Below are 21,686 nucleotides of genomic sequence, written 5' to 3' on the forward strand. Positions count from 1 at the left end.
AAGGATGGAAGGACCCAAGGGAAGGGGAGTGGTAGCTTAGAAAGTCTGGAGGAAGTAAAACAAACATGATGCTCTCTTTGGCCTCAATCTCTCAACTTTTCCTTCCCCTGTCAGAATCCTGTAGCGCTTGGAGCTCTACAACTCTGAGGCCTAAAATGACAAGGACTGAAAAATGTACAGCAAGTTAGGTATAAAGTGCTAGCCTCAGGGGAGTGTGTCTGGGTGTCTTTGGCCTTGATGAAGTTATTCATGGCCCCAAGTTTAAGATCAGTCCTAGATGTAACCTGCAGCGTTAGTGATGACACTGGAGTCCAAGGACAATTAGAGATAAAATCAGACAAAAACAAACTCCTTCCTCACTGGAACAGGAGAATTCACTGAGTTCTTTACTTCCAAGGTCAAGCCATCTCCAAATACCCACTGACAGTTAAGTCCAGGATGAATGAGGAAATTTCCAGAGAGGGCAGAAGTAGGTACCCCTCGTAAGTATCTCCTGAAGTTTCTTTTGTAGCTGATTGGCACAGAGGCCCCCTTTGGGCCAAGCAAAAGCACTAGATGCTAGGAGTAAAAATGAGTCACTGAATGATGCAATTTAAATCATTCCAAAGATGATGCCAAGACTTTATACACTATTGACTTTATAGCTTTGCATTTAACAATGGAGCCTTTCCCGCTATTTTCAACCAAGCCAAATGGATCTGGACAGGAATCACACAGTAAGTCCTGAACCATTTCATGAACTGGTCACCAATTAATCATCTGTACTAGACAGTTAGCCCATAGGGTAAATGAGGTGGATGTGTCCTCAAGACAAGGATTTAAAGAGCTGATCATATTTAAGACAGAGGCAGTTCCCAGCTGAGGAGGCCCTAGGGTAAGGACTGAATACATTTTATCACTATCTGCTGTCACTGAAAGGCAGGCGGAAACAATTAAAAAAAAAAAGTGATTTCCCCCTAAAGAGACTAATCCTTACAAATGAGGGATTTGGTGGAGAGTGTGCCTGTGAGCTGACCAGACCGTGACTCTGGAGGGCTGGCTAGCTCAGACTCGGATAATTGCTTGTATTAGCTTGTGTGCTGATGAACAGCACCCAAGAGACTCTGGTTTTCAAGTAATTACGGAAGCAGCAGGGGCGCCACAATAATTAGAGTCAGTTACAGTTTGCTACTCCACACCTCGATGGCTTTAATCAATTGCCAGGTGATGACAGTGATGGTCCAGAAATCTCAAACCTTCCAACTCCTTGGGGTTCTCCACTACCATCTGAGAGGAAAACATACTGCTCCCTTCTCAAGACCATCCTGGCCACTGTGTAGGTTAGAAAAACTGCATCATACCTCCATTTTTGTTTTTCTTGAACAATCTAATAATAATTCTTAATTCCACAGATAGCACAAATATTATTATTTTTACTCTACAGATAAGGAAACTGAGGCTCAAACAGGTAAATAAAGTGAGTTGCATGAAACTGTCCAAAGTGTAACAGAAATAAGACTCAGATCCAAGCCTAGATTAATTTGTAACACTTTTATTATCCAACACTTGATCCCCTATCATTAGCAAAAATACCTAAATGAAATAACGTTCATTTTTTTAACGTTCATTTTCTTAACAAAAAATCTTTAAGCACCTACTATGTGCCCAGCATGACACTAGGCACTACATATTTCTATCACTCTATTAGGTGAAATGGGACACAAAAGGTATAGGAGACATGTGCCCTGCCCTCAAAGAGCTCACATATAAATAATATATGTGAAAGCACTCTGAAAAATAAGAATTCCTATAAAAAAATAAAAAGGGTGATTTCTTTTTATTCCATGTAAACAAAGTATTACCTTCTTCAGCAGAGGCAGTGAAATCTCAAATATAAAGAACGTTCACCAAATGTAATGAGAAATAAGCTACATGAATCAGCACTGATCCAGAGTCTAGAAAAGCTGAGTCACAAAAAAGAAATTGGGTTTTGGACAAAGAACTTTACCAAAAATTTAAACGTATGAACCCAAAGTACTGATATAAGCTTCATGGTATTACAAATTTGAGGTTCAGAAGATTCTTTAAAGGTCATCTTGTTCAGTGCCCTCAATCAAGGCAAGAATGGAATCTCAGAGCTAAAAGGAAACTGAAAAGGATCATCTCAGGAATTCTCTCTCTCATATTCCTCAATAGGTGGGTCATCCCCTCTACAGTATCTCTAATGGACAGCCATTCAGTTTCTGTCTGAATACTTCTAGTGACAGAGACCTTACTTACTACTTAACAAAAGTCTCTTCCATTTTTCAATAACTAAAGTTAATTCACTAACAAAAATCAAATACCACTTGATACCTATAAAACATGATATCTCATTGAAAGGGTGAACAATGCTGGCATTAATGCCAGGGAAAAGTTGGACTAGCAATACATCCCTGCCCTTTTTATATCAATGCTAAATAACTTTTTTCCAAATGGAGATATGATAGGAAAAGTTTCTATTGCACAGGACTACTCCAGTGAGAGTTTTATCCCCATCCCCTCCCCTCCAAAAGTCTGAAATGTCCACCATTAATCTAATCAAAATATTGTAGGCCCTTGTCAAAATGTTGAAAGCACAATGGTGATCCCTCCAAATGGAAATCATGTAAGAAAAACTGAGAACTGAGTATTATACAATGTCTATAGGCTTAGTTAAAGGATGCAGGAGAGCAAGCAACCAGAAGACCTATGTTTGATTCCAAGTCTGCCATTTTACTAAAGGTGTGACTTAGGTCAAACCCCCTTCTCTCTCTAGGCCAAAGATTCCTCTTAAGTAAAAATGATGAGTTTAGTGTCCCTTCTACTTCATTATGGGCATACCACCTAAATTACTGCACCTAATTTATCCTCTTATTGACAAACTAGCAGAGGACAAAGGAGAGTTCAAGCTGTAATGATTTAAACTCCACCCTGCAATCAAATAATAAGTATTTAAGTGCCTACTATGTGCTGGAAATACAAAAAACACATACATATAAGTATATGTGTAATATATGTTGGATAAAATACAAGGTAATTTTATGAGAGGGCACTAGCAGCTGGGGTGGAGGGTGAAACAGTCAGAAAAGTAGCTTAATCTTGAAGGAAACCAAGTATATTAAAAGAGGTGAAAGTAAAGAGACAGTATGTCCCAGGCATAAAGAACAGCCTATGCAAAAAAGCAGAGATGGGATAAGAAGCACTATATGTAAAGAATAGCAAGCAGGCCATCAAAAAAGCAAAACAAAAAAACAAAAAACAAAAAAGCCCTCCAAAATAAAGCTATAATACAAAATGGAAGACAAGTGCATAAGAGAATGACAAAGAATTCACAGGAAGGAAAGATCATTTGACAAGGGGGAAGAAGAGGCTCAAGGAAGGCTTCATAGAAGAACGTTTAAAATGAATCTTAGGATAAGCAGGATTTCAAGAGGAAGAATCAGTGGAAAGGGGAGGGGGGAGGGTCCATGTAGACAAAGGTAAGACAGTATGAGATACACTCTACGAATGAGGAGTGACTCTGTTTGGATGGATTTTAGAGTATATAAAGGACTTGCAGAGTTAGAACAGGATTGTGGAGGATTTTGAATAACGAGTCTAAATTTAAGTTGGAAGCCACTGAAGGCTTTCTGAGCAGGGAAATAATGTATACATTACGTGGACTAGACCTATATAGGAGGAAGATTAACCTAGCAGTGGATGGGACTTGCAAGGGAGGCACAATGAGTCACCAGTAGGTGACTACTGATGGAAAGGGCCTCAGTGTGGCTTCCAGTTCTGCTCTAACTACCCAAGCAACTTTGGACAACTCATTTCACCTATTCTGGGTCTCAGTTTCCCCTCCAGGAAATGAGATTAGACTAGATGACCAACAAGCTCCATTCTACCTCTAAATCTATAACCCTATTAATCAGTTAAACAAAGTAAGAGTAAGTCTACACAAGAGTAGAGGTGGAAACAGAAAGGAGCAGAGAAATAAAAGCTATATGGGCATAGAATCAGTAGGATTTGGCAATTGTAGGTTGGGAAAAGTAGGAATCAGATGGCTCTAGTTTCAAGTCTGGGTAATTAAGAAGTTGATGTTGCCACTAATAGAATGGAACAGTCAAAAGCAGGTTTTGGGGGAGAAGAGGTAAAGAGTTTTACTTTTGATTTGCCTTGATAATGTATCTGTTCCTAAAAATTGCAATTCCATGAACTCCATGAGGCCACAAACTAAGGCTCAGGGTGATTAAGTGACTTGTGCATGGTCACAGTACCAGCAAATGTGGGGTTGGAAGTCAGTTCTTCCTGACTCCAACTGCAGCACTTGACATGGTGCTATGATGTAGGCAGGGCAATACCCATGCTTTTAGATGAGGGAATGAAGTTAGGGCTGCTGAGTGACCTGCCCACTGCGGTATTGCTCTTAAATGTCAGTCAAGATTCCAAACCACCATTTCTCTATTCTAGGTTTAACACTCTTTCCATTGTACCACAGGTGTATAAGTTATAGGGAAAGAGGATTCAGTTTGATATAAAAAAAACCTAATTGCCCCAATGGATAGGGACTGCTTTCTGATGTACTAAGTTTCCCATTAATGGAAATCTTTAAGTGGGAGTCAGGTGACCACCTATCAGGAATGTCATGCTGGAGATATAGGTTCATGCTGTTCAGATATAGGTTAGATGCATTGATCTCTAAAGTCAATCTCCAATCTGAGTCTAAAATTCTGTAATTTGTTTGTTTTTTTGGTTTTGTTTTTTTGGATGAGGCGATTAGAGTTAAGTGACTTGCCCAGGGTCACATAGCTAGTGAGTGTTATATGTCTGAGGCCACATCTGAACTCAGGTCCTCCTGATTCCAGGGCCAGTGCTTTGTCCAGTGTGCCACCTAGCTGCCCCCTTCTTTTTGTAATGATCCCAGCTCTGATGCTAATTGCCTTTCCTCTATGTCCTGAGATTAATCACTCTCTTTGCTTTCCCATAGGACTGCTGGCTAATCCAGCCCTGGTCTCACTCCACAATGTGCATGAGGCATAGAATAACAGAACCTCAAAATGAGGAGGGTCTATATACAGAACACAGAATGGGAGAGCTGCATGCTATCTTAGGGATCCTCTAGTCTGATCCTCTCAATTAACAGATGGGGTAATTGAAGGTAAGAAAGGATAAGGGACTTGCCCAAAGTCTCACAAAGACAGTGCCAGAAGCAAAACTAAATGTCATGCTTTCTGGCCACCTGGTGAGTTTCCCACTATGCTACATTTCCTCTCTTCCAATTTCTAATGTCTCAACCACAACCCTAAGGCAGCCTGGCAGAATGGAGAGATAGCTGGTCTGAGTTGGCAAAAGCTGGGTTCAAATCCCACCTCTCACACAGACTGGCTATGGTACCTTGAGAAAGTCACTGGATACCTCTGTGTTCCACCCAGCTCTCTAAGACTGGATATACAGGGATGGATAAGTAGAAAGAGTTCTTCACCAGGAGCTCCCTATACCAATGGAAGCACAGATCCATTAACATACATACACAATAATGAATTAACGTGTGTGTGTGTGTGTGTGTGTGTGTGTATTTGTGGAGAAAGTGTGAAAAACTGGTTATGACAAATTATAAAGAAATTGTGATGATTTGCATTTAGGGTTTTAACTCAGTTTTCTGTGTTATGAACCATTTTTATTCAGTGTGGTCATCACTGCTCTGGAAAAAACAGCAGGCACATTCAGCTGGGTTAATGCAAAGGGAATGTGGATCCTGAACAGCCCCAAACTCAAATAAACTTCATGACCCTATCTTCTCTCTGACTTTCCTCTGCATGTCCTGAACAAGAAAAGCAGCCTATGAGAATTAAGGCCATCTAAGGGACATCTTATGAGAAATGAAGAGAGTAGATGTTTTCCTGCTAGTGCTATGGGGAAAGCACAAACTGGAGAAACTTTCATGACAGTGGTGTTAACTGGCAAAAAATGTTTTCCAGCTACATTCTCCAATGATTCTCTCGATGATTTTCCAATAGTTCTGTTGTGATAAATAGTCCTCTCCAAAACTACATGTATATTACATGTAAATTCTTTTTTTTTTTTTTGCTAAAAATAAACAGGTAGTACTTGTAAAGCCCTGAAGCAGGTTTAGGCTTGATATCAGGAAAAGGTTCAAAAGTGAAATGGGCTACTTGTACACGTGTAAGTTCCTCATGACTAAAGATTTTCAAGTTAGGGGATGTCTGAACATTTGTCAGATATGTTACAGAGGAGATTCATGTTAAGATATACATAAAAGTTAGACTGGACAAACTTTGTGAATCTTAAAAGCACCATATCAATTTGAGTTAATATTACTGTTATGACCCTTGATGCCTCTTTCAACCCTGAGATTTTTTTGATCTGTCAAGACAGAACAAGAATGGACAGACTATTTATTTAGTACACTGGTGACTACAGGGAGGAAAGCATGACCAAAGAACACATGGGAGGGCACATCTTCCAAGCTACTGCTAAGACTGGCTGTCCCCAGAGGAAGAATTGATGCCTAGTATGAATAGTCTGAGTGATCCAAACCAGAAAGTCATGTAGATATTATAACCTAACATGTACCTATGAAATTAAAAGAAAATCCTATAGATTAACAAGCATTTTTCTAGCTAGTAAAAGGTGATGAGATATACAAAGTCACTAACATTTACACACTATTCAGGGCTAATGATAGAGTAACATTTATAGGAAAAGCTATGAAGATACTATGAGCCCTTTTAGTCATCCTTTTAGTCCATGTACCAAAAGGATCTCTAGGGCAGCAGAGAAGAGGAGGATGGGGAGGTGATGGGGAATATGAAGACCATTTACCTTTTTATAAACCAGCTCAAAGAAATAGGCTACAGATGACCACAAGTTTCTAAAGCCCTAAAAAAGATCCGTATCCCGTATCTTCTTTATTTGATTTAATGAAATCCATTAAAAGTTAAAAAATATCCTCCTTGGTACTTGAATAAATTTCTGAATATTGCCCACTCCTCTTGAGTTCTATTCCTGATGACTTTTCCACATTATAAGCACCAAGAAAAAAGAGAGAAAAGTAAATTGGTACAAGATGATGGGAGCAAATTAATCAAACAAAAGCAGAAGTCACTAAAGAGGTGATCAAGAATCAGAAAAGAGAGGTAAGTTGGTTTGACTGGCTGTCTTTGAAAGCATCTGCTCTTAGGAAAAATAGTAAAACAAATATTTAAAAATCTATTAAAAGGAAAATGGACCATTTATCTGTTATTTAACATGATTTGGCATAAAGAACATAAGCTGTTGAGCAGAGGCCTGGATTCTAATCCTAGCCCTTCTACTAACTTGTTTTGTGACCTTTGGGGGCTTCAGTTTCTTATTCAGTAAAATAAGATGACAGAGACTTTCCAGGTTCAAAATGCTATGACTTGATACTTCTTAGATCAAACAATTTATTCACTATGGAACAAGAGTTATACAACTGTTTCAATCCTTTGCCTCAGTTAATTTTTGTAAATATGCCTCAAAGAGACTAGGGGGATTTCTAAGGCCCCTTCCTAGTCTGAATTCTGGTATCTTTTGAAATAACTCCAAAGGAAGAAAGAATTAATACAGAGATATTAATAGTAATTCTACAATAGGAAACTCTCCAAAATCAATGATGAAGGAATGGCTAAACAAACCATCACATAACAGATACTATCAGATTATTAAACTTGGAAGTCTCTTGACTATGCTGATACCTAAAAATGAAATTCTGAAATAATGTTAATTGGAAAAGGAAAATGTAAAATATTGTCCATATATGAAAATTACAACTTACATGAAAAAGTACATAAAATGCAGAATTTGGAGGGATGAGAGCTTTAATGTTTATCAATTCTTCCTTGTATCAATTAGGAAAGATTGTAAACTTTTTTGGGAGGGAGGGTGGAGACTGTGAGCCATTACAGGGCAAAGTTGTCTGTGTCTTTTCTATATTAAGAAGTTCCTGAAATTGAGAAGGTATTCTATTATCACATTAATGTACACAGAAAATAACTTTCTAATACATAACCAATTCTTTTTCTTTTCTTGTCAAAGAGGCAAATCTCTTGTCCAAGAAATTTACAAAAGTAGCAGCCAGAGCCCATTGTGATGAGTATTACTCTCTTCCCAAGGAACACATGGCAAAATGTATTGCTTGCTACCTACTTTGGATAATTCTCTCATATGATTGTAGGACTTAGATCCTATGATATAAGTTGTATATGGAGTGGGGGTAGTCCAGTGTCATCATTTTACAGATGAGGAAACTAAAGCCAGAACACTTAAGTGACTTGCCTGCCCAAGGTTGAATAACTAGAAAGCAGCAAAACCAAGATTTGAATTCTGATCCAATACAGTACTCTTAGCACTAATAATACAATGCTTCTCTAACCATTGTGTAGGAAGAAGTCTAAAGGGTCACTTGATATATTTGTTTGCAAGTTTATTTCATGGATTCTCTTTCAAATCAACACTATTACTGTCAGAAGCCAAAATCCACATTTAAAAAAATCACTTCCCTACCCATAGAGAATTCTGAACACAAAAAGAGAGACAGTAAATCCCAAACGGATGCCTCAGCATAACTATAGCAAATGGTGTCATAAGAGGGACATAAGAATATATACCAAGTGTAAGGACCACATCCAAGTTCTAGCAAACATGTATTTAAGGGTACAGCAATTTTGGGTCTCAATATGGAGAAAGTCCTACAGGCAAAGTAAGAGTATAGGATGTGTTATTATAACTAGTCATGGGATAAAAAGCCTTGCCAAATATCCTGTGTACTGCCAGAGTATTGTTGCTCCAGCACACAAAGACTCTCCCCACTACTCCTGATGCAGGGGGAATCCAGCTAAGCCCACAGGCACATAATAGTTTACAGGGAGAACAGTTTCTGATTGTGTTCTATAGCGAGGAATTTAGGTAATTATTTTTGTGAACCACCTGAAGGTAAAACTCTTAGTATTAAAAACACATTTGGACAGCAAACGTCAGCACTTGAATGCATCACTGGCATTCTTTCAAAAGAAACACTAGAGAGAGGATTCTGGGAAGATGGCGGAGTAGGTCAGAAAACTTTTGGCTTTCCAAATCTCCAAAGACAGAACATCACCTCAGAGGGAATATAGAGCAGCAGAAATAAAAGTTAGGGTTAAGCAGTTGTTCTCCTAATACTACTTGAGAAGACCCCAGGAAAGAGCCGACCTCTACGGGCAGAAGTGCAAACACCTCTAGGCTGACTACAGAATCAACAAACAACAAGCATTGGGGGGAGCTGATTTGAGAGGCAGCCTCAGCCTTAGGAACTGTCATTTCACAGACAGCACAGGGGTGCTGACCAGGTGTGGCCCAGGCTATGGCTGCAGGGAAGAAGGAGCTATACACCTGGTGTGTAAAGCAGTAGTAGCTGTTGACTATGGGTACCGGCAATAGAGCAGAGTCCCTGGTTTCAGTTCCACAGCAGAGAGGACAGTTACAGTTTGCAGCTGCCCAAGAGACCACAGGGAACAAGATTATATGTGGAATGGTGTGGCTTAGGAGTGGAGAGGAGAGCCCAAGGTTGAGCCCCAGGACAAACCTCAGAAAATAACAGTAAGAAGGACCTGAGACTTGGGACATCATTTCTTATACCTCTAGACTATAACTTGACTACATTAATAGCTGCTAAAAACAAAATAAAACAAAAAAAACCCCATAAAATAAAAATGAGTAAGCAAAGGAAAGAACCCAACTATAGACAGCTACTCCATATGGGGATAGATAAGATGTGGGTTCATATTCAAAGCAAGATAATGAGAAATGTCAAGGGCTCCCAAGCACAAAAAGAGTTCTTGGAGGAACTTAAAAAGGACTTTTAAAATCAAATAAGAAAGGGGCAGCTAGGTGGCGCAGTGGATAGAGCTCTGGCCTTGGAGTCAGCAGGACATGAGTTCAAATCCAGCTTCAGACACTTGACACTTACTAGCTGTGTGACCCTGGGCAAGTCACTTAATCCTGACTGCCTCACCAAAAATGAAAAAAAAAAAGATCAAATAAGAAAGATCAAGGAAAAATTAGAAAAAAAAAATAAGAGTAATCCAAGAAAATCAAGAGAATTATGAAAAGAAAGTCAACCAACTGGAAACAGAATCAAAAACTTAAGGAAGAAAAATAATTCCTTGAAAACTAGAATTCGGCAAAAGGAAGCTAATGACATTCTAAGACACCAAGAAATAATAAAATCAAAAGGAGGAATTGTTATACAATACTACAAGAAATTATCAAGGAAAATTGTTCTGAAATTCTAGAACAAGAAGGCAAAGCAAAAATAGGAGGAAAACTTACAGGAACAGTATAGCCAAGTTTCAAAGCTCCCAGGTTAAGGAGAAAATATTGGAAGCAACAACAACAACAAAAGCCAATTTAAATATCTTGGAGCTACAATAAGGACTACACAAGACCCAGCAGCTACTACATTGAAGGACCATAGGACCTGGAACACTATATTTTGTAGAGCAAAAGAGCTAGGGTTATGACCAAGGGTAATTTTAACAGCAAAGTTAACTATAATCCTGAATGAAAAAAAAAAAGACTTTTGGGTCTTTTTGACAAAAACAGCAGAACTTAAGGGAAAATTCAACATATGACATCTAAGAGAAATATAGGGTAAATATTAAAGACCAATTAATTATAAGGTACTCAGTGAGGTTAAATTGCTTACTTCTTACATGTAAAAATATAATCAGTACCCTTCAGACTATCATTATTTGGGTAGATCAAAAAAAAAGTCTTGGGCTGAGCTATGTTTGATGAAGTGACTGAAAAAAACTGTAAGGAGAGAAAAAGGAGTAATTATCTCACACAAATGAGGTATAAAAGGAAAAGTTGATACAGAAAAAGCTAGTGGGGAGGAGGGCAGGAATGTGTTAAAGAGGGAATGACATATATATCTAGAAAGGTATAAAAGTCTTCTAAATACAGAAGGAAATAAGAAGGCAAGAGGACAGGGTGGGGGAGAGAATAAGGGAGGGACTCTTAGAGGGGTGGGTAGGTAAAGGAATAGGAGGGCAAAGTAGTGGGTAGAAGTAAAGCAGAAGAGTGAGGAGGGATATGAATAGAGTGGGAAGGATAGTGAGGAAAAATAGGAAGGGGAAAAATCCACAAGTAATTATAGCTTAAAATGTGAATGGGATGAATCCACACATAAAATGGAAACTAACAGCAGATTAAAATTTTCAATTCAACAGCATGTTGCTTTCAGGAAACACTATAAAAATGAGAAATACACACAAAGGTAAAATAAAGGTAGAATTTATTATGTAAAAAAAGCAGAAGTAATCACGACATCAGATAAAGTTAAAGCTAAAACATTTAATCAAAAGAGAAAAATAGGGAAACTACATTATGTTAGCAATATTATTTAATATTGTTTTAGACCATTTAAAATTACTAGGCAGTATGAAATGCCTGAGTGTATACCTGCCAAAACAGACACACGATACATGAACATAAACATAAAACACTTTTTATACAAATAAAGTCAGATCTAAATAACTGAAATAATATTTATTGTTCATGGGTAGGTACAGCCAATATAATAAAAAAAATAACAATTTTACCTAACTGATCTACTTATTCAATGCCATCCCAATTAAATTACTAAAACATTATTTACTGAGTCAGAAAAAATAACAACAAAGTTTATATAGAAGAACAAAAGGTCAGAGACCGCAAAAGAACCAGGGGAAAAAGATGTAAAGGAAGGAGATTCAGCAGTATCAGACCTTAAACTATATTATAAAGTGAGGGCATTGTTGAAGTATCAAATGAATAATTTCAATTATTTTAAGTTAAAATTTTCTTGTATAAATAAAACCTATGCAGCCAAGATAGAAGAAATGCAGAAAATTGGGGGGGGGAACTTTCATAGACAATTTCTCAGATAGATGTGACCGGGTTGGAATATTGCTATGGTGTAGTAAATAATGAGCTGGTTGATTTAGAAAAACATGGGAAGACTTGGACTTATGAAGGAAGATGCTATCCACCTTCAGAGAAACAGATGACAAGTGGAAGTAAGTATGGTACAGTCTTACATATATGTGTATGAGTGTATATATGTGTATGTTTATAGAGATCTATCTATATAAAAATCCATGCTTAATTGTAGCCTTCTTTAGGGCAGGAGTGGAGAGGTGGGGGGGAGAGAGGGGAAAAAATAAAGTAAAAAGTGCACAGCAGAGAACAAAAGAAAATCTACAAGGAAACAAAGAAAAGCTGGGCAGCTTTGAAAAAAATTGTGTAGTATTTATTACATAGGTTTTCTTGAAATGGAAATTTATTGTTTTATATTGAATCCTCTTTTATGTTCTGCCATGTACATGGAAATGTTTTTTCCCCCTTTTCTTGTTTTATATTTAAGTTTAAAATAAATAATAAAATTTACAAAAAGAAAAATACACAAAAGCAACACTAGAGCACTCTCTGGTTAAATGCAAAGAACCCTCTTGCTGTTTGAGCTGACAAAGGGCAGTTCCAGAGCAGGACTGGAGGCCAGCTCTCAGCCTTCAAGGAGAAGCTGTCCTGCCTACATGATCTATACTATCTGGTTTCTCCAATTTAAGAGCATGTATACAAGGGAGCAAGACAGAGGTTAACCTGAAAATGCTAACTTTGAATTCCTTGAGATTGGTGGAAGGCAGGAGAGGAAACCAGTACAATTTCAAGTGGGACACCATATAATAGCATTCTAAGGCAGTGTGCTTTTTATTTTTTTTAAATTAAGAATATTTAAAACTGAAAGGGTAAACCACTGGAAGTTGGGGCAGCTTTCAACATCAACCTAGACAGAACTTGAAAACTCTGAAATATGCTGGATCCAGCTGTCTGAGGCCACTCTTATGGTGATTTCCTATTGATGGTAACTTAATACTAGTAGGAGGACCTAAAAGTAAGGAATAGCTACCAGATTAAGAAGCACCTAAGGGACTAGAAATGTAACAAAGACTAATGCAGATACTTCAATAAACACTTATTAAGTGCCTACTATGTGCCAGGCACCGTGCTAAGCTAAGCTACTTGTCTTCATGACATCCAAGAATTAGTAAGGATCAAAACAGTAATGTGCTAGTTTTGTTAAATGATGGCTTCTCAGTAAGAGTTGTTTTAATACTTAAAAAGGCCACATTCCCATTAAAGAGGATTTCCAGCATGGACCCCAGTTTGATCTTCAGTGAAATTCTAGAATAAATGATAAAGACAGATGGTGTATGAACACTGAGAAAAGAATGAACACAAAGTGGGTCACCCCATCATAAACTAACCTCCTATTCTTTGCACATGGGGTCACCAGGTTGCTTGCTTAGGGGAACAGTGGACATAGACTATTTGATTTTAGCAAAGCTTCTGATGAAGTTTCCAATAATAGTCTTGTGGATAAGATGTTGAAATGTGGGCTGAATGATAATACAACCATGTATATTCACAGCTGTATATAACAGTATCCAAAATGACTGCTATTTAACATAGTAGGAGATCTCTAGGGGAGGGCCACATAGTTCTGTTTTTCACCCTGTTAAACATTTCAAGCAGTGCCTTTGAAGAAGAAACAGGATGGATGCTTATTAAATCTACCACTGATACAAAGTTGAAAGAAAGAACTCCCACCACAATTCCAACTCCAAACAATTTTGACTGGAATACTAAGCAAAAACCTAACAAGATAGAATTTGACACAAATAAAACCTAAAGTCCTACATTAGGCTAAAAACACTGCACAAGTACAGGACAGAAGAGACCAGAATTGGAAGCCACACTTCTGAAAAAGGTCAAGGGGCTTTAGTCTTTCAAATACTCAAAAAATCTTCACTTGATCCATTCATCCCCACTAGCTATTGTTCCATATCTCTCTTCCCTTTTGTGGCTAAACCCCTTGAGAAGGCCATCTACAACAGGCGCTTTTACTTCCTTCCCTTTCACTCTCTTCTTAACACTCTGGTTTCTGACTTCAATCAACTGAAACTGCTCTCTCCAAAGTTACCAATAATCTCTTAATTGCCAAGTCTAATGGCCTTTTCTCAATTTTCATCCTTCTTCTTTCTGAAGCCTTTGACTCATGATCACCACTTTCTCCTTTATACTTTCTCCTCTAGGTTTTTGTAAGAATGCTCTCTTCTGGCTTTTACCTATTTGGCTGCTTTTTTTCCCTGAGTCTCCTTTGCTGGATCTTCATCCAGCTCATCATAGGGCTCCATCCTGGGCCCTCTTCTCTTTTCCCTCTATACTATTTCACTTGATGATCTCGTCAGCTCCCATGGATTTAATGACTACCTTTATGCTGATGATTCTCAAGTCTACTTATCCTAACATAATCTCTTTGATGACCTCCAGTCTAGCATTTCCAACTGCATATTAGACATATTGAACTGGATGTCCTATAGACAACTTAAACTCAAAATGTTCAAAACTGAACTCATTACCTTTCTCCCCAACCCTCCCCACCACTTCTGAACTTCCCTATTACAATTGAGGGTACCATCATCCTCCCAATCACCCACACCAGCAACCTAGGTGTTATCCTTGATTCCTCATTCTCTCCCTCCCCCTCATTCAATATGTTGCCAAAGCTTATCGATTTTACATAACATCTCTCATCTACACTCTCTTCTCTCCTCTGACACTGCCATCACCATAGTACAGGCCCTTATCACTTCTTGCCTGGACTCTTGCACAAGTCTGCTGGTTAATCTCCCTTATACAAATCTATCCTCATTTCAATTTATCCTCTACTCAGGTCTGACCATGTCATCCCTTTACTCAATAAACTCTAGTGGCTCCCTATCATCTCCAGGATCAAATGTAAAATTCTCTGTTTTGCATTTAAAGCCCTTCATATCTCAGCTCCCCTATACCTTTCCAGATTTCTTATATCATACATTGTAACCCTCCTCTTTCCGCACCCTCCACTCCACCATGTAATCTGTAATTCAGTGACACTGGTCTTATCGTTCCCCACACAAGACCTTCCATCTTCTGACTCTTGAGTATTTTCAATGGAATGTCTTCCATGCCTCCTGGCTTCCTTAGCCTTCTTTAAGTCTCAGTGAAAATTCCAACTTCTACAGAAAGCCTTTCCTGGTTTCTTTTATTGCTAGTGCCTTCCTTCTGTTGATTATCTCCAATATATCATGTATATAGCTTGTCTGTATGTAGTTGTTTGCATGTTGTCTCCCCATAAGACTGTAAGTTCCTTGAAAACGGGCTGTCTTTTGCTTTCTTTGTATTCACATATGGTAGTATATCATTCTGTGTACTTTACCTGGCACACAGTGGCTCATAATAAATGTTCATTGAATGACTACTTTAACATAAACTCACTAAATCAACACTGCGAGGCAATTATAAAAAAAATAAGATTTTGAGATTATATGCTGCTTTAATTGAATTAGGGTAAAGTGATAATAATAATAGCTAGAATTTATATAGTGCTTTGAAGGTTTGCAAAGTGCTTTACAAATATTATTTAATTTGATCTTCACAACAACTTTCAGAGATAAGTTCTATTATTATCCTCACTTAATAGGTAAGGTAAGGAAACTGAGGCAGAGGTTAAGTGACTTGTCCAGGGTTACACTAATAACAGGAAAGTAATACTTCTACTGTACTGTGCACCGTCTGACCCAGATATAAAACACAGTGTCCACTTCTGAGCACAAAATGTTAAAAGGTCCACTGAAAAATCAAAATACATCCAGAGGTGGACAAGAGGATGGTGAGGGGCCTGGAAACCATTTCCTGTTGGCTGGAGAAAACAGATTTTTAAAAAAGGCTATAAAACAGAAGATAAGGCAAATGGAAGTCATAGAATTTTAAAGCTGAGAGGGGCGTTAGATATCATCTAACTTAATTAGCTTACTTTACATATGAAGAAATTGAGGCTCAAGATCACTACTGAGCAGTTGAATATGACAGCTATCTTTAAATATTTGAAAGGGGCCAGGTAGAAAAGGGGACAGATATACTGTTTCACTTCAGAAGCTCCATAAAATACTGTTTCACTTCAGAAGCTCCATAAGAACCAGTAGGTCAGTTTACAAAGGGCAAATTTTGGATAAAGATATAAAAGAAAACTTATCAGTTGAATGAACTGTCTAGTGAGCTCCCTATAACTGAGGACATTTAAGTACAGGTTAGATGACACAGATGACTGTGATAGAAAGGATTCTTTATTGAATGGGAGTTTGGTCAAGAGATGACTCTTAATATCTACTTGCTTGCCTTCTCAATAAGGGTGGGCAGGGAGGGAGGGAGAGAATTTGGAACCCAAAGTTTTAAAAACAAATGTTAAAAATTGTTTTTACATCCAGCTGGGAAATAAGATATACTAGCAATGGGGTATAGAAATTTATCCTGCCCTACAGAAAAATAGAAGAGGAAGGGGATAAGAGAAGGGGGTGGTAACAGAAAGGAAGGCAGATTGGGTGAAGGGGTATTCAGAACGCAGGCCATCTTGGGGCAGGGGAAGGGGAGAGATGGGGAGAAAATTTGGAACCCAAAATCTTGTGGAAGTGAATGTTGAAAACTAAAAATAAATTAATTTAAAAAGAGAGATGACTCTCAGTTGCCTTTTGACCACAATTCCAATTCTAATTCACCCTGAAATTTGACCCTAAAATTGTAGGATAATTCTATAATCCTTGAACACAAGTCACCTAGGCTAAGGAAAAGGAATTAAGACTCAGATCTCTGACAGCTCTTATAGTAAGTCTAAAGCAGAAAAATGGATTTTTTTTTTTTGCAAATTTATCATGAATTATATTATATTCCATCTGGGCTGTGAGTTTAGGCTGAATGTGCAAAGTCATTACTGGGCATGTGCTGAGGAATGTTCTAATTAACAAAAGTAGAGGTTTTTAAAGGACTTGTATGGCACACTTGTATGGCAGATTTGCTAGGAAAAAAAATCTGTGTCCTCTTTAGTTCACCAATGAAGTGAAGAGTTAGAGGAGGTTAGGTGACTTGTTCAGGTCTATAGAAGCAAATGGCCTTGTTGGGTTAAGGAAGCACCTAAGAGTACTGTGGTACTGTGGTACTCTTAGACAGGGGGAAAGGAAGAATGTTAACAGATTATCCAAAGCATGTTTTAGATTTAGATTTTACGTAGTTCAAGATAGTGCTTAGTTCTTTCATTAGCTTCTTCAGCTCACATCCAGTTTCTCACCTTAGCCACTCCCACAGGACTGTCTGACATTCATTAGGCCCTGATGGTGCCTACACCCTGACTAGAGCAAGCAGCATGCAGTCTGAAGGCAGAAGGGATTGGGCCCATAGGTGATAACTGTAACAAATGTGGACTATACTTAATGCCAGTCTTCTTAAAATGAAATGAAGTTGCAATACTTGAAATATATGAAATACCTGAATTGATAAAAATCAGGACACTTGTATCCTAACTGCTATGCTATGTTAAGTGTGCACGGATTTTAAGGGACCCTAAATAGTGAGGCCCGTGATTTTTAATTCTTATGCCTGAAAGTTGACACTGCAATTATCAAAGCCATTAACTTTATTCCTCAAACTCCTGTCACTTACTCAGGTCTCTACATATACTATCTTGTTTGGAATGGGAAAAGATTATTACTACCAAATAGGAACCTGAGCCAAACACAGAATCACTTCAATTCCAATTACAGGATATTTGGATGGTTCAGTTAAGAGTCTGAAAAAAAGGCAGTTTTTCTGCCTGTTTCACTGTACATTTCTTTTTAAAAACTTTGGGTAGGTAGGCTCAGAATTCTGGGACCTAATCAACAACAGAGTTCAAAAATGACTTATTATGAATCTTGGTTCATGGTTTTGTTCTACTCAAGATTCTTATTTTCTTTAAGATAATTATGCCTTCTTTTCCTGTTACCTTTGTTTATGGCTTGCCTGGGCTACTGTAACCACCTCCTAACTGGATTTTCTGCCCCCATTTAAGACAAATTGATAGAACAAATGAACTACAAGGGCTTCTATTAAGCAAAGAAGAACAGAGGACACTTCAGGTTAGTATGAAGTACACTGAATTCTTGGTGTAAGTGACTTACATCATGTTATCACTTCTCCATTTTGTAAAAATGTAGGAGAAATAGCTTACCTAGTTCTAGAATATCAGCGGCTTCTGTTAAAGAAGAGATGTTGCAACATAAATCAACAAGCCACCACATAAAGCAAAATATACAGAGCCCTGCAGAGGTAGCCCATTCTTGGTATAGTTAACTAGCCATAGTGGGCCATTCGTCCTCTTAGACACAACCAAGTTTTGTGGTAAGTGAATAACCTCACAAACTGGCCACTCCTAACTTTTCTACATGGTGCCATCATCCTTCCAGTTACTCCAAACATCACAGTGACTGATCTTCCTCCATCATCACCCCCAAAACTAATCAAACGTCAAACCCTGTCAATTACACCTATACAATATATCTTGCATCTGCCTGTTATCGTCACTTCCCTACAACCACCCTAGTTCAAGTCCTCATCCCTTCTTGAATAGTCTTCTCCAACAGCCTCCTAACTGGACTTTCTACCTCTATTTTCCCCATGTCCCTTCTAGTTCTATATTTATGGGCCCAGGAACCTATGAACTCTAATTCATCTTTCATTCATTGCTTGAGTAACCTTCACAATTCAGTCTTCTGACAATGCTATTCTTATTCAAAATCTTCAGTGACTCCCCAATATCAAGTGAAAAAAGTATAAATTGATTCTGACATTTAAGGCTGTGAACAACATGGTTCTGATTTTCCTTACCTCATGCTCCTACCCGCTTTCATGTTCTCTAGATTCCAAGAAAATTAGACTCCTGTATGTTCTACCCCCTACACAGCTTGCCTTCTCTGGTCTCCATGCCATTGCTCATGCTGTCCTCATACTTGGAATAGATGTCTCCTTCATGTGGAAATTGATGATCCTCCCTTCATTCAAGGACTAAATCAAACACAACCTCCTCCATGAAACCTTCCATGAAACTCAATGGAGAAAGTGGTCATTCCCTCCTTGAATTTCTGCTGGCATTTTGCCCTAGACCTCTCTTTTGCATTTATCTCATTTTCCCTTATAGCACAAGTATGTGTGTACATTTCATCTCCCAAAATTAGGTCATATTTCCTTGAGAGTAGGGTCTTTGTCAAGTCTGTATGTGTATCTCCAACAATAGCATAGTGCCTTGCACAAAGTAAGCACTTAATAACTGTTTGTTGAATTGAACATCTCCATGCTTCACAGATATTCCATAGGCTAGGAATATAGATATTCATAGATATTCCACAGGCTAGGAAGCAGCAAAGGAGGTTTTCTTACCTTGGAACTGGGATGTGGGCTCTGATGGGCGGCCATATTTGTGCTTTCTACCATCTTTCCAGTCTATTGCTATGGGAAAAGAGAAAGTATACAAATGAAAAAGAAACACGAAATACAGAGAATTTAGAATTGGAAGAGAATGAAAAATCATTTAGTCCAACTACTTCATTTCACAGATGTGAAAACTAAAGGCCAGAGAGAGTAAGGTCTTGTCCAAGGTCACAGAAATAGTAAGTAGTAGAGCTAAGATTCAACTCATCTCAACATTCAACTATGCTTCACTTTAAACAATGCCAATATCTAAATATTCAGACAACAGAAAAGATAAAAAGGTACTAGCTACTTAGTCAAAAGGAGTCTAGAGAAGGATTCACCAAAAATTCTTTTAAATAGTTCGCTAGTGTGCATAAATTATTCCAACATAAAAATATCTGATGTACACAAAACTTTTCATAAACACATCCCTTACATGGAAAGAGGCATACATGAAATAATCAAGGAATGCTCATCCTTCTGAACTTCAAAGTGGCATATATTTCATTAAAGCACATTCCATCATATGGGTAAACCTCACCATCCAAATTGACTGTGAGTTCCTGATGACAGGGACTGTTTTTGCCTTGCATTCTATCCCTAGCATTTGGCATAGTACCTGCCACACTGTATATGCTTAATAAATGCTTTGATCTTACATGCAATCAAGAAACAAAATGATATCTTTATCTTACTGTAAGCAATGTGCAAAAGTGGAGTGGCACAATGGAAATAATACTGGATTTATACTTAGAAAATCTGAGTTCAAATCCTGTCTGTTAATTGACTCAAGGTGTGACTTCAGACAAATCTCTCTCCCTTTCTGTAAAAGGAAGGGGCTGAACTAAATGATCTTTCAAATTCCTTCTAGTCCCCATCTGCACCTTTATTTGTTTTTTTTTTTTTTAAAAATACTGCTATGCAGCATCTCTTGAGATTGAGGCTACCTTAAGACAGAGGCTGACAACTAACTTGCTGTCTCCACCCCACTGATGGGTCTAGTGACAAAACTGAATCTGAATTAATAACCTTTCCCTACCACTTCAACACTTAAAGGTTCTTTGATTAATTGCTATAGCTGATCCCTACACCCTATATAGTCAATTCTCTCATGAGATGCTATAACTAAAAAAGTAAAAATTAACACATGGTGATCAGTTTTCTGCGTTGTAAAGATCCCTGGCTTTGGAGATGAGAGACCTGGTCCTAGCCCTGGTTCTGCCACTAATTTCCCATGTGATCTTGGGTAAGTCACTTTTTATCTCTGTTCTTAAATTTCCTTTTCTGGATTAGGATAGGGGTGGGAAACCTGTGGCCTCAAGGCCACCTGTGGCCCTCAAGGTCCTCAAGTGCAGCCCTTTGACTGTATTCAAACTTCACAGAACAAATCCCCTTAATAAAAAGATCTGTTCTATAAAACTTGGACTCAGTCAAAAGACCACACCCAAAGACCTAGAAGGCCACATGTGGCCTTGAGTCCACAGATTCCCCATCTCTAGATTAGATCTCCAAGTACCTTTCCAATTCTAACATTCTATGATTTTATATTTGTAGTGACAAAGACCTCACACTAAAGTAAAACAGATTTTGATTTTTTGACATTCAAAAATATCTGCTTATTAAAATAAAAGGATATCTTTAGAGCTAGACATGGACTTTTAATCTCTGGAGGTTAAACACAAGATCACATTTCACATTTCATATCTGTCATATATACCCAGTATCTACAAAAAATTTTTGAAACTACTCATAATAAGAACAATTATGTAGAGAGAAATCTGGCTCTGAAATCCTAAAAAAAGTTCAGTGACAATGCTCTAGTGGTGAACTTTAAAAATATCTCATCTGATTTACCATATTTATTTACCATATAAAGAGAGCAGGTTAACTCAGAATGGACCAAGGACTCCACATGAGAAGATAATGCATATACTAAGATAAGCACCAAAAGACATATTACTTAGATATAAACATATCAGAGGAGTAAAGACAAAATTACCTGTCAGATCAGTGGAGAGGGGGAGAGTTCATGACCAGACAAGGGATAGAGATGATCACAGAAGAGAAAATGGACAATTTTGATTACATAAAATTAAAAAGCCTTTGCACAAACAAAACAATGCAACCAAAATTAGAAGGGAAACAGTTAATTGAGGGGAAAATCTTTGCACTAAATTTCTCTGATAAAGGTCTCATTTCTAACATACATAAGGAACTGATTCACATTTATAAAAATACTCCAACTGATGAGTGGTCAAAGGACATAAACAGGTAGTTTTCAAAGGAAGAAATCAAGGCCATGTACCCCAAATCGCTAATAATTAAAG

The 21,686-nt window shown here is 37.9% G+C and overlaps 1 protein-coding gene across 12 annotated transcripts in view; it reads right to left on the bottom strand.

Moving 5' to 3' along the window:
* SCMH1 (Scm polycomb group protein homolog 1) overlaps positions 1–21,686 on the bottom strand; it is a 163,677-nt gene that overhangs the window by 84,756 nt on the left and 57,235 nt on the right. For 8 of the 12 annotated variants that reach the window (XM_078145493.1, XM_078145491.1, XM_078145492.1 and 5 more), the window contains 2 exons: positions 19,327–19,395; positions 18,122–18,145 (listed from right to left, as the gene is read on the bottom strand). The exons of 1 other annotated variant lie outside the window; for it this stretch is intronic. In XM_078145493.1, the coding sequence (XP_078001619.1) occupies positions 18,122–18,145; positions 19,327–19,395 (93 nt within the window). Of the gene's footprint in view, positions 1–18,121; positions 18,146–19,326; positions 19,396–21,686 lie in introns of those variants that run through there. 3 more of the 12 variants (XM_078145495.1, XM_078145499.1, XM_078145500.1) reach the window with 1 other exon arrangement.

This window comes from Phascolarctos cinereus, unplaced genomic scaffold, assembly GCF_003287225.1.
Source record: "Phascolarctos cinereus isolate Bilbo 61053 unplaced genomic scaffold, phaCin_HiC Scaffold_726;HRSCAF=1367, whole genome shotgun sequence".
Classification (NCBI taxonomy): Eukaryota; Metazoa; Chordata; class Mammalia; order Diprotodontia; family Phascolarctidae; genus Phascolarctos; species Phascolarctos cinereus.